Raw genomic sequence first — 12561 nt, 5'->3', positions numbered from 1 at the left:
GTAATTTAGGGTGAATTGAATTTAGTTATGTGAATAATAGAGTGGAGGGGAAACATTTAACAGGAATTGGTCCTCCTGCTGAAGCAGTGTGGAGTTTTTCCAGTATGGCTCGTTCATGGCCTCCCAATAGCACTGGTTTAAGGTCTGACAACTAGCTTTCACTAAGTCATCAGTTTATAGACTTATTGGGCTCACATTTTGTTTTTCAATCTTGGCAAAGCTTTGTTTGTTAGTATCAACAATGTCAAATTTTCAAAGGAAAGCTAATCAGTATTTGTGCCAAGTCCATTGAGCAGAATGAGAAAATGAAGAATAAAGGCTTGGATTTTGACATGCATTGGTGAATACAGCTGTGCTGATGAACAAATTGTGAAATGCATTTTCAAATTAAGTTCAAGCAAGGATAAAATAGTATGGGGGGAAGGGAACTGTAGAGCATTGTTGGGCAATCGTTGATTGACATCATCACAAAAACACTCCTCATTTTGCTCTGTATTTTGTCTTTCTGTGAGCATTTTAACTTGTGTTCCAGAATAGATGATAGATTGTTAAATATGGAGTAGCAAGTAAATTAAAGTGAGGTGTGGAATTTGACAGTGATTTCAAGCAACCTGTTAGCAGTTTACTGACATTGGGTGCATGTCACAGGGTAACTGGAGATAAGTACAGCTGTAGATACTAAATAGTAGCAAGAAAGGGATAATAGTTGTTAAGTGTTTGGGATGGTTATGAGAGTGACACTGAGTGCTGGAAAATCCCACTTGATTATAACAAGTCCATGCAGTGTTCAAGCACAAGGAAACTAATCATTGTAAATTGGGTAACTAGAAAACCACCCACTGAAGTTATGGAACTTCTGATGAGAACCACATTTTGTAGAATGCCTATAAAAGAGTAATTAAAGCAGATGATTAAAGTGCAACTTCAGTGGAGGCAAGTTCTGACTTCAGTGGTCATTCCAAGTGCATAGTGAAATTTATGGGCCTAAAATTCAAAGCAGCTTTGGCGTGGGATTGCCAGAACTTCCCCATCACCCTTGATAACAGTAGAGACTTGACTCTGACGGGTCTTAGCTAGCCATGAAAATTTATGACTGATCTTGAGGGAAAAATCTTTGTGCCTTCAGGGAGATGGAGCCGGGGGTAGGCATGTTGTTTTTTTTTTGTTGTTTGGATCACATAGAATCCACTCTTGATGTACAGAATGAGTTGATGTATGCTTGGACAGAAGTGAGCCCTCTCTGTAGAGCTCAGTCTAGAAAAGCAACGTATGAACCTTAAAGGAAACCTGATATGTTTTTGATCAATTCCCTTATTCTAGGGGAGAGGCTGGAACCCATGATTCAGTTGAGGGAACAGGAGGGTGGGTAGGATAGAGGAAAACATCCTGGCAAGAGCTCCCCATTAAAATGCACCCCTGGAATTTTTGCTTCACAGATTTGACCATGGGGATGTGTGTGTCCGCATGCGTGTGTGTGTGCGTCCCCCATTCTTCTGCCAACCTAGCAGAAGAATTCGAGTAGAAGGACCGCTATGGGTTCAGTCCTGGTTTAACCCCCATGTACTTTGGGGACTTGTAATCTGATGTGCTATCCAAATATTTTTGATTTAATTCCCCATGCAGCTGCAGTTGATAGGAGTGGCATTTTAGAACAAACCTGGAAGTGTATAAGGAATTGGCCAAAGGAACACTAGAGGAATGGTCAAAGCTTGGGTGGGAATACCAAGCATGGTGCCTCAGGCAGTGGCTTTGGAAAACCAATGCAAAATGGCCAAAATTGAGGGTGTACCAATGGGGGAAAGGACAAGATGTGGGAGGGCAGCTATATGAGAGGCACAAGGAGTAGACACGGATTTAAAACGCAGTAGGCAAGCCAACAGCAAAGTATATACCATACAATAATGCATGGAAGGTACATAAATATCTTCAGCTAAAAAGGAAAGTGCAGAGATTTGAAGGTAGATTTTCCACTTAAGAATCATCATGGAGAACTAGTAATGGATGTTGAAACAAAGCTAACTGATCTTGCTGTTTAAAATAGCCCATTCACCAAGCAATCTGATCAAGGAACCTTGCTATTTTCTATTCATACTCCTTTTACAGTTGAGTGCAACATTGTACTATGTTTCTCGCATGTATAAAGGATGTCATGTCTTCCTATTACATGGAAAAAAGCCACTTGAGACATTGTCGCTGTGCTGAATCTTTTCAATCTCATCAGTCCAACTGTCCTATTTGTTCCACTCCCCCATTCTTTCTCCCAGAGGTAGAAGGCTGTGTTTAAGTTCACTAATTAATGATACAAAGTTTCTAATTGTGATAATTAAATAATGCTCTTAAGTTACGTGATACCTTGCAGCTAATGCTAGCAATATATCACCTTTAGAATGTCACTGCTGTTATTCTGATAAATATATTTACCAACAAATTACTAAATAATCTTCTGCAAATTCTATAATTTGTGCATAAAATGTATTATTAAAATTGCTGCATATGTATGAATGCTACACCGTCATCAATGTAATAACATTTTTGCCTATTCTAGAGTGCCCTGGAGGATCAGTAAACCCTTGCAATGGGCATGGCACATGTTTGGATGGAATATCAGGGAATGGAAGCTGCATTTGCGAGGCAAGTCTATAATTAAAAGGGTATTAATTTCATTGTTTTCTTTTGAATATAGTGTTACACTAGGGTAGAAATTCATACTCTGTTTTATGCGCTAATCATGGAATGTGGTAATGCGCATATTGACGTCTGCTTCTGTAATTCTGTTCCCTTACTGTATCATGCATTTAGTGAATACGACAGAGGATGAATTCTACTCCTAATCTAACCTTGTACTTAAGGAAATGTTGACATTTTGTCCTGTGAGGGCATTTTGTTTTGAGAGCTAATCAATGCCTTATCACTTTACATAGCAGATTGTTTAGACTAATAAAGTGGCTCAGTTACTTGGTGTTGGATTATTCATATATAATTCAATTGGTAGTCTTTATTGTGTTCAGCACTATAATGCTGTACATCATCGCAGGAGTTCTTAAATTGTCGATATAAGCACAGCTCAACAAATAATGCATGTGCGTAGTGGACATTTCTGCTTCTTCAGTCTATAATACATTTGTGTGCAATGTTAATATCAAATCTCCATATGACAATGTTTCTTTTTGCTGTAGCCTAAATACAAAGGAATTGCTTGTGAGGAGTGTATGGATGATGAAGCGTATGGCCCGAACTGCATTGTGGGTATGGAGATCCTTTTCTGTAACTTTAAATATAATACTTTTGATGTTCACTCATTGATAGCTGGGCTTTAGGGCAGCGCAGTACTGCAGCAGGTCATGTTCCTGCCTTGCAGCTCCAGTGACCTGGGTTTGATTCGAACCCCCAGTGCTGTCTGTATGATGTTTGCACATTCTCCCTGGATGAGTTTCCCCTGTGTGTGCTCCAGTTTTCTTCCACATTCTCAAAGTTTGCTGGTTGAGAGGTTAATCGGTTACTGTCAACATTACACCCCCAATATTGGTGAGTGTTAAGAGAATCAGGGTGGAATCGATGTGCTGATGCGCATGTGAGAGAGAATAGGTTACAGGGAAATAAGAGGGGAAATGGGATTGCTCTGCAAACTGGCATTGACTGCTTGGGCCTAATGGCTGCCATCTATATCATAGGGAAATATGAAACATTTGAAAATAATAAACAAAAATATGAAAGTAGGACACGTTGTCCTTTCCACAGCTGAAGACCAAATTTATCCTCAATCTCTGCAGTGACTTATTTACTTACAGTACTTGGTTTTTAATATGTATATATGTTTGTAAGTTAAACCGTTGGATGAATTAAGTGGTTGTAATGAATTGCTTTGATACTTTTGTTGGACGAAGACCATTCTGTTTTCTTCATGAAATTGCACAAAATGAAACAACAACCCATTTTACATAGTGCAATTGCTCTGTGTCGATGCCAAAGTGCTCTTCATTCCCCTTTTGGCATAGGAATTATTTCTTACTGTGGTTTCTTTTGTGTGTTTTCTCCACACGTCTGCTTACCAAGCACTTTCAGTCTAGATGCTGCCCTCAACCACTCACGCTTTCTCCTGCCAACTTTTGTTAGTCACTCAAGTGTATGTGCTGCAATAACTGCTGTGCATTTGACATTTCAACTTATAAATATTTCATTTCTTTTGCAACCAAAATCAAACCAAGCCAAAGGAAAATAAATACATTGGCAGAGAAATGCTACAGTAAGAGAATAAATCTAAAATTGTTCACTTATGATTAAAGAAGATGAACAACTATGTGCTTCTGACCTTGGAGACCACCTTAATTCCAACATTCAGATTAGTGTGCAATGCAGGAAATATGTGGACTGGCTTGGCCAATATGACTTGCACTGTGGGAAAGTCTTGATGATCGTAAAATTCAGGAAGTATCTGGGAGGGACAACTTGCAGGAACTGGTCTACACAAAATTACACAAGTGCAGTGTTTGAATGCTGAGTGTAAATGTACTGTATATTACAGTGCAGCTGTACCATTTTAATTTTTGTAATCACTAATGAAAAAGAGTAGAGATGTTAGCTATGCTATAATATTGAACATAATATTGCCTCAATGTTCCTATAAAATCAGAGAGACAATCTCTGATTGCAACGGTTATGCCCATCATACACCAACATGGATGTTTCGCTTTGCAACTACAGCCAAAGAATTTTAGAGTACAACCATTCCAGCATGACTGCACAACCCAAAAGTCACTTGCCATCAGAATTATGTTTTTCTCAAGAAAAAAAAATTGTCTATGCATTATACTATTCACAGTTAGGGTTGCCCTAAGGTATATTACAGTCATTGAAGTACTTGTGGCATGTCAGAAACATCCCAACAAAGTTGTACAACCTCTTACAAACAGCAACATACTAATGAGTAGAGATTTCTGTTTTTTGGTGATGCTCATTGAGGGCTAAGTATTAGTAAGGATATGAATCTCTCATTGTTCTTTGAAATAGGATATTTTGTATCCATCTGAAAGAACAAGTGAGGCTTTTGTTTAACATCCCTTCTAAAAGTTGGCATCCACAACAGTGCATCGCTCCTTAGAACACCAGGGGTGGGACTTGAACCCATATCCTTTTGACTTGGAGGCAAGCATGATACCATCTGAGCCACTATCGGCACCTTCCAGACAGCATACATGAGCAACACACAAAAAGCTGGAGGAACTCTGTGGGTCAGGCAGCATCTATGGAGGGAAATGGACAGTTGATGTTTTGGGTCGAGATGAAGGGTCTCAACCCGAAACATCTCCCTCCATAGCTGCTGCCTGACCTGCTGAGTTCCTCCAGCTTTTTGTGTGTTGCTCCAGATGCCAGCATCTGCAGAATCTCTTGTGTCTCCAGCATACATGAGTACAGTTTCAAGAGTAGGACAAACATTTTATAAAGTTAATGAAAGGAATCAGAAATCCACACTTATAAAATAAATTCATTATGAACGGCATTGTATAAAACAAATATTTTTATATTTCTTATTTGATTGGGAAGGGCTTGTTGAGTCAAACCGTAGAAAAATAAGTTTTGGTAGACGGGAGTCAGCCTGAAGGAATGCTTGCCAAGTTTTGCAGCAACAGTGTGTGGGAGTTCATATGGAAAGCCAAAGTTAGTGGAAGTTGATATCCATTACTGGCAGAAAGGAAATAACTTGTGTTCATATAGTGCGTTTCAAGAGCTCAAGGTATCTTAAAGACATGATAACCAACTGAAGTCCAATGTTGGACACATGGCAACAAGGCCTTACAAACAAGAGTGAAATAATGAACAGATAATCTGCTTCACGATGTTGATGAAGAGATGAGAATTAGTGAGAACACTGGGAGAAACTGCCCTTCTCATCTTAAAATTGTGCCATAGGATCTCTAACGTCTACCTGAGAAAGGAGATAGAGGCTCTGTTTAATGCTTTATCTGATGGATACCACTACTGACAGTTCACATTCCCCTCTGCTGGAGTGAGGTGTATATCTAGATTTTGTGCTCAAGCCTTGATTGTGAAGTAATGTTTTTGAATATAGGCTAAGTTAATTTTCCCTGCTGAAAACCATTTACTCCAGATGTTTCCCATCTTTTTACTGGCTAGCAGGGCGGTGGGTCTTCCAGTCATCCTCCTACATGGTCACTGGCCTATGGATTATGGAACTCGGCTGTGTGTAGCTGAGCTCTGGAACTGAGCTCGAACCAAGTGCTCCAGACAAAGGAATTATTGTCATTGCATTTCTTTAGTTTGCTTCACACTATGTTGTTGCTGGCTTCATTGTGCCCTCGGTTCTGCTTGCTACGTTGGGGGTTCTGGTTGCAGTCAATAGCCATAAGCCTCCTGTGGTTAGGATGTTGCCTGTCAAAGCTTGCTGGTGGGTCTGGAACTGTTTAGGCTTTATAGAAAGAGCAGTTAAAACAGTGTGCACATCCACTTTCATTATTTTAGCTCTGTGCACTCCACTGGAGTGGGCAGCCTTCCCCGCCTGCATTACTGCATTATTTGCAAATCAATCTGCACCAGGTAGATTAGCCCCATTACTGATATTAAAACTGAAGAGCCAATGAAAGGTCTTCTGAGAAAAATCCAAATAGAATTGCTGTGATTTGTGAACACAGGTCCTTGAGTATTGTTGAAAGCAAACGTAGGCCAAGAAGTTGGGTCATGTTGTGTTTGTTTGTCAGCTGCTGAGACTTTCCGAGATCCTAAAACGCCAAACTGCAAGCATGTACACTCCCAGATGGAAGTGGGCATCTGCCACACTATGTAAGGGTTGATTACTCTTAACTGTTTGAGGTCCTGTCCAAGATAAGCTGGCTCAGAAGCATCCTACATCATTTGGACCCAGCAGAAACCAAGACCAAGGAGTTACCCACAACAAAGGAGATAAATAATTTTGTTTAAAAATTACTGGAAATGTTCAGTTAAGAGTAACTGTGTAGAGAGCAAACAAACCAACGCCTGGAGGAGATTGGAGATGACATGACTTTAATACCTTCAAATTTTGGGCAGGATGTGTTGCTGACGTGGAAAAGTGTGCTGGTGCTTCAGTGGATGCTGCATGTGGGCAGGGGCCTCTTATCAAATGATTGTGCTTTCTTTCCTTGCATGTATGCAGGTCTCTGTCAGTAGGCCTCGAGATTTAATGTTTATCCTGTTTGCAATGTTGTTGGACCTGACAGTGGTGTATCTTGATGAACTGGCCCTTCTTGTTCATTTCCTAAGGTATTATGATGGGATTTCCATCCACTAAGGTTTGGCATTTGCAGCTTGTACTGAGGTTCAGTTACCCAGACTCCAGGAAGGTTGGTCAGAGCCAAATCCCAGGCTTCAGCAAAAAGGCATCAACAGGGGAAAAAAAAATCTTCAGAATGGCGAAAGCTCAAGTAGCAAAATGCTGGCAGCCAAAACCTAAACTTCAAAGCACTTGCCTGTAGCAACAGCAGTGACCTTGTTTAAGGACACATCATAGTAGGCAATTTCCCTTTCTTGTGTCCATAGTTTTTTTTAGGTAAACTGAGCCCAACCTCATGGAACCACCTTAACATAATATTGAAATAAAGAGCAAAAAAACAGGATGATGGAGGAACTTGGTGGGTCTGGCAGCATGTGTGGAGGGAAAAGGACAGTCAACGTATTGGGTCAAGACTCTTCATCTGAGAATAGAGGGGAGATAGTCAGTATAAAGAGGTAAAGGGGAGGGCTGGCCAGCTCTTGCTCCACCCCTTCCTCTCACCTCTTTATGCTTGGCTATCTCCCCTTTACTCTTTCAGTCTTGACCTGAGATAGCGACTGTCCATTTCCCTCCACCACAGGTTCTGCCTGAGCTGCTGAGTTCCCCCAGCATATTGTTCTTTGCTCCAGATTCCAGTATCTGTAGTTTCTTCTGGCTGCCTTTTTCCTCTAATGGACCATTTTAGATTTAGTGATCAGGCATTCGAAATAAAGGCCTCGCCTTCTACCTTGGAGCCCACTACTAGTGGAAGCCTCAGAAAAACCTTAGTGTCCATCTTTGTCAGGCATGGTGTGTAAGGGAGATTAAGGTCCACCTTTGGAGGTAATAGCTGCCATTACCGTCTAATGAGAAGCGCAAATTGGATCGATTTCTAGTTGGCAGAATGCATGAACTAAAAGAAAATGGGGCTGTTAGTTTCACCTTGATTTAATTGCTCCAAAATAGCACAAAATGGTCTCTTAATGGTGACTTTGTTTTTGACGTTTGAATCCACTATTGTGTTGAGGGAAAAAAAACAAACGTGTTCTTGTAAATATAATTAAGGAACCTGAGACATTAGCCTCTGGTTTCCTGCTTGAGTGTGGAATGAACAATACTCAGTTTATTAATATAACCGTTAAGAAAGCAATGTTGTGCAGTAATGAAGTGACAACTTCCATTCATTAGAAATGAAAACAGGAGAGGCTGGGAACACTCGGTCAATCAGGAAGCATCTGGGGAGTGAAGAACATGGGGCTAATTGATGACCTTTTGTTGGAACTGGGAGACGTCACAGATGAAAAATAACTTTTAAACAAGTGTAAAGTTAAGTGAAAGCAAAACCTTTTATAGAGGAAGTGAAGTTAAGAGATAAATTGTTCAAGGTTAGAATGTTTAGTTAGATGGAGTAGACAAAGTCTGTTTCACTTTTACCTCTCATGCTCACCTACATTTTTTCCAAAAAAGCTCAATGTACACTCGAAGAAGAGCACGACTGCTTAGAAATAGTATGGTGTATCATTTCTTTCAGTGCAAAATTAATTCAGTCTGGGATAAATTGTTCTCATCATTCTTGGGTGGAATTGTACCAATAGTAAACTATATTAGCCTATCAAGCATTTCCCCATATCGATCATTGTGCAATGCGTGTTTCAAATCCTCCCCAACATAAATTGGAGCACCTAGATCCAGCAGACAACCATCGGTTAACCAACACCTCCCAAAGTTCTCACGGCCTGCAACCTATAGCAAGGAGTGCACGTTGTGGAGTCTAATGATTGAGTACCATAATGTCGCTTCAGTGGTTACACTACTTGTAACAATTTTGAATGGTAGCTTCAGTTGAGGCGTTATAAGTGTCTCAGTGGGGGTCAGGGACCACTGGACAGGATGCATATACACAGATCCATTCCACAGAGAATATTCATAAACGCAATATACTTCATATAGGGGAGAAGTAAAGGACTGCAGATGCTGAAATACTGGATGCTGGAATGCGATATGTATGCTTCATATATATCGATGAGCAGCAATATCAACGTTCTCAGGTTTTCAATGGCTGAGATTTGTGATATTTGGTGATGGCAGATTGTTTGAAGTGCCCTTGCACCCTGAACTCTATATACAATCTACTTTCCTTGGATGGGATCCATTCTGCTGGTGCTGTGAATGGTCAAACAATTCAACACTTTAACTTGTTGATTGACCTCAATAAGTCAATAATTGCCATTGTAGTCTGGAATACCAACTATGTCAATATATTTAGCAGATTGTCAGGCAGGGGTTAGGGAGATGCATTGAAAGAGGAAACCTCCTTCAGGGAGGGCCATTAAAAATCTTTGAAGAGCAGACTAAGTAGATCAGAAGATTTCTGGGAAAAGAATCAAGTTAAAATCAGATGTCATATTTATTACAGGGCAGATATGGCTCTAGGTTTACTTAGTTCACATTCATGTGCTCTGCATTAGTGAAGCACTCAATATTGTTTGAAAATTATCCCTCAGTGGCTTGAAGCTAACCATTATGACTGTGCTATTTGACCCCAAAAGCATGCCATTAACTTCCTTACTGCACAAGGCATCACCAGGAGTCCAACAATGCCAGCAGCTACCAAACCACTGACTTTTCTCTACACATTGAAAGAGTGTTTGAGTCCTAAATTAATAGAATGTTAAACTTTTGATCTTGTTGAATAACAGGGCAGACTTGAGGACTGTTGGTCTGTTCCTGCTTGCATTTCTTGTGTTCTGGCGCTTATTGCCTGGTAGGTCTTACGCTGACACACATCCTTCTATCCTGTCTTGCTAGTACATCACAGTGCCGGTTACTGAGGTCATTACCATGGGGTGTCAGCTGCCATTGCCTCCTTTAGCCATTATCTTCATCATCCCCCTCCTCCTCCTGCTCCAGTTTCAGTTGTAAAAATGGTAATGAAACAGGAGGCCTCTCCTCACAATCCTGAAGCTGTTCCCAAGCAACCTTTATGGTGTTGCAGCAGCATGCATGGTGATGAAGGTGTATACTTTTGATCATTATAAAGGAATGTACTATTCACAATGAAACACTGACAAAGAGCATACCAATGCGAAGTAGAAGGGAAGCCACCAGGAGGCAAGAGTAGTGTAGCCTCTCACCAGGCTAGAGGCAAAGTCCTACCTGCCTAGAACGATGAGATCACAAGGAGAAGCAATGTGAAATGCAGAGGGGTGAGTGTGGCAAGTGTCTTTGAGACTAGGAGTTGGGTGTGTGGGGAGGTATGTGTGTGTGAGTCTATAAGTTACAGAATGCAAATACACTATGTAGCATAGTGTGGAGCTCACTTCGACACATCTAGTGAGGTCAGTGAAATGTCCTACAATTCTGCTCCATTGAGCAGAGATTTTCCTGACAGGGATAACTTGAGCCCCTCCTGACATTATGGTGTCTCTGGGAGGTCTTCTTCTACCCCCCACTCCCCCACCAACCCTGGCACACACAACCTTCTTCTTGGTAACTGCCTTACTTATGAGTCCTTCAGTGCCCTTTGGAGGAAAATCTGCAAGCTCTGCCCTGCAACTTCTCTCTCCACGGAACCCCTGGTGTACGTCGCTGCGGTCTGACTGTCATTAAAGGTTGACCCTTTCTCTGCCTCCTGTACAACCAAGTGTTGGCAGCTGCAATGAGAGTAGGCTGGTCCAATTAGGATCTTCGTAGGCTGCATTTTAGTATTTCCTTGGTGGGAAAACATACTAGCAATGCTACATATCTGCTTTCTTACAAGTTCCCCAATTTTTTGGAGGGGATCTGATTTGGCACACCCAAAGTAAAGGTGAAATCAGATTTCTAGGCACCTGTCTTTCTATTTGCTACTTTGCAGCCTTCTGGCCTTAAGTTTGATTTTAACAAATGAAGAGCCTGTAGAGGCAGGTACAATTATGATGTTTAAAAGGCATTTTGACAGGTGTATGGATAGAAAAGGTTTAGAGGGATATGGGTCAAAAGCAGGCAAATGGGACTAGCTCAGATAGACATCTTGGTTGGCATGGATGATTTGGGCCGAAGGGCCTGTTTCTGTGCTGATTCAGTTTCCACTCCCACAGTAATTGCTGCTGATGTAGAGTTGATGAACCAGAGCTTTTGGCAATGTTGAAGGTGCGAATTCGTGTTTTGGTTTAATATCATTTATCAGAGAAAAGTCTAGTGTAGCATCAATGGAATCTGCTGTACATGCTGAAAATTCTGTTGAAAGGTCAATTGCCTGCAAAGTTAACTCTATATTCATTTCTCCACAGATGCTGGCTGATTTGCTGAATTCCATCAGCATTTTCTGCTTTAAAATTTCCAGCATCTGCAGTATTTTCCATTCAATAGAATCATTGCTTTTAGTAGATCATTGCTGATACAATCAACATATGGAGGAGTGGTTGTTATAATTTTTAAAGCTCCTGGCGCATGTTGATTGCCCTTGGCGTAAACTCCTGGCACATGAGACTGGTTCCAGGATTGGCAGGTTTGCTGTTAGAGGAGAGATTGAGTAGGCTAGGCCTGTGTTCTCTAGAGGTTAGGAAAATGAGAAGTGATCTCATTGAAACTTATAAAATGCTTGCAGTGCTCAATAGGCTGAATGCAGGGCAACTGAAACTTATAAAATGCTCACAAGACTCAAATCAGCTGAATGCAGGGCAGATGTTTCCCCTCCAGGAGTCTCAACTCAGGAGTCACAGTCTCAGAGTAAAGGGAAGGCCATTTGGATTTGCGATGGTGAAACTTCTTCACACAGAGGGTTGTATATCTTTGGAATTCTCTACCCTGCAGGGCTGTGGAAGCTCATTCTTTGTGGAATACCACACTGCTCGAGGTGCTAGCTTTCAGACAAGGCAAGAAACCAAGCCAATGTCTGTCCTCTTATAAGGATGTAAAATATCACATGGCTCTATCAGAGGAAATTCTCATGGTATCATGGCCAATAATTGTCCCTTAACAGCACAGATTATCTGGCAGTGACTGGTCTTGCAAAGGTATATCTTTTGGCTGCAAAGTATTAAGGGATGTCCTTAGACCTGAAAATCACAAAAAAAATGCAAGTTATTTCCCTTTTCATCCACTTTTGGTCTGGCATTAGTGATTTTGATCCTACAGTGTATTTTCAGAGAAAATAAAAGCAGAAAAGGTGTTGAAGTTTCTGAATACCTGGGTTGAGGAATTACAGTTTTCCAGTTATCGTATCCAATGCCAACATTAGATGTTGCCATGATCTGATCATTGTTCAGATTAACCATACCCCAGGAGATTGGATGGTAGTTTGGTTGGAGGTGGTTGGGTGTTGATCTGTGGGGGAC

At 41.0% G+C, this 12561-nt stretch overlaps 1 protein-coding gene across 1 annotated transcript in view; it reads left to right on the top strand.

Annotated features, from left to right (window-relative positions):
* The window catches only part of stab1 (stabilin 1), a 157150-nt gene that overhangs the window by 11043 nt on the left and 133546 nt on the right, over positions 1–12561 (top strand). Inside the window, 2 exon segments of the mRNA XM_052017592.1 lie at positions 2546–2631; positions 3177–3246. Coding sequence (XP_051873552.1) covers positions 2546–2631; positions 3177–3246 — 156 coding nt within the window.

The sequence above is a fragment of the Pristis pectinata genome, chromosome 6 (genome assembly GCF_009764475.1).
Source record: "Pristis pectinata isolate sPriPec2 chromosome 6, sPriPec2.1.pri, whole genome shotgun sequence".
Taxonomy (NCBI): domain Eukaryota; kingdom Metazoa; phylum Chordata; class Chondrichthyes; order Rhinopristiformes; family Pristidae; genus Pristis; species Pristis pectinata.
Note: the sequence above shows the minus strand (reverse complement) of the source record. Positions and strands in the feature narration are given on the sequence as shown.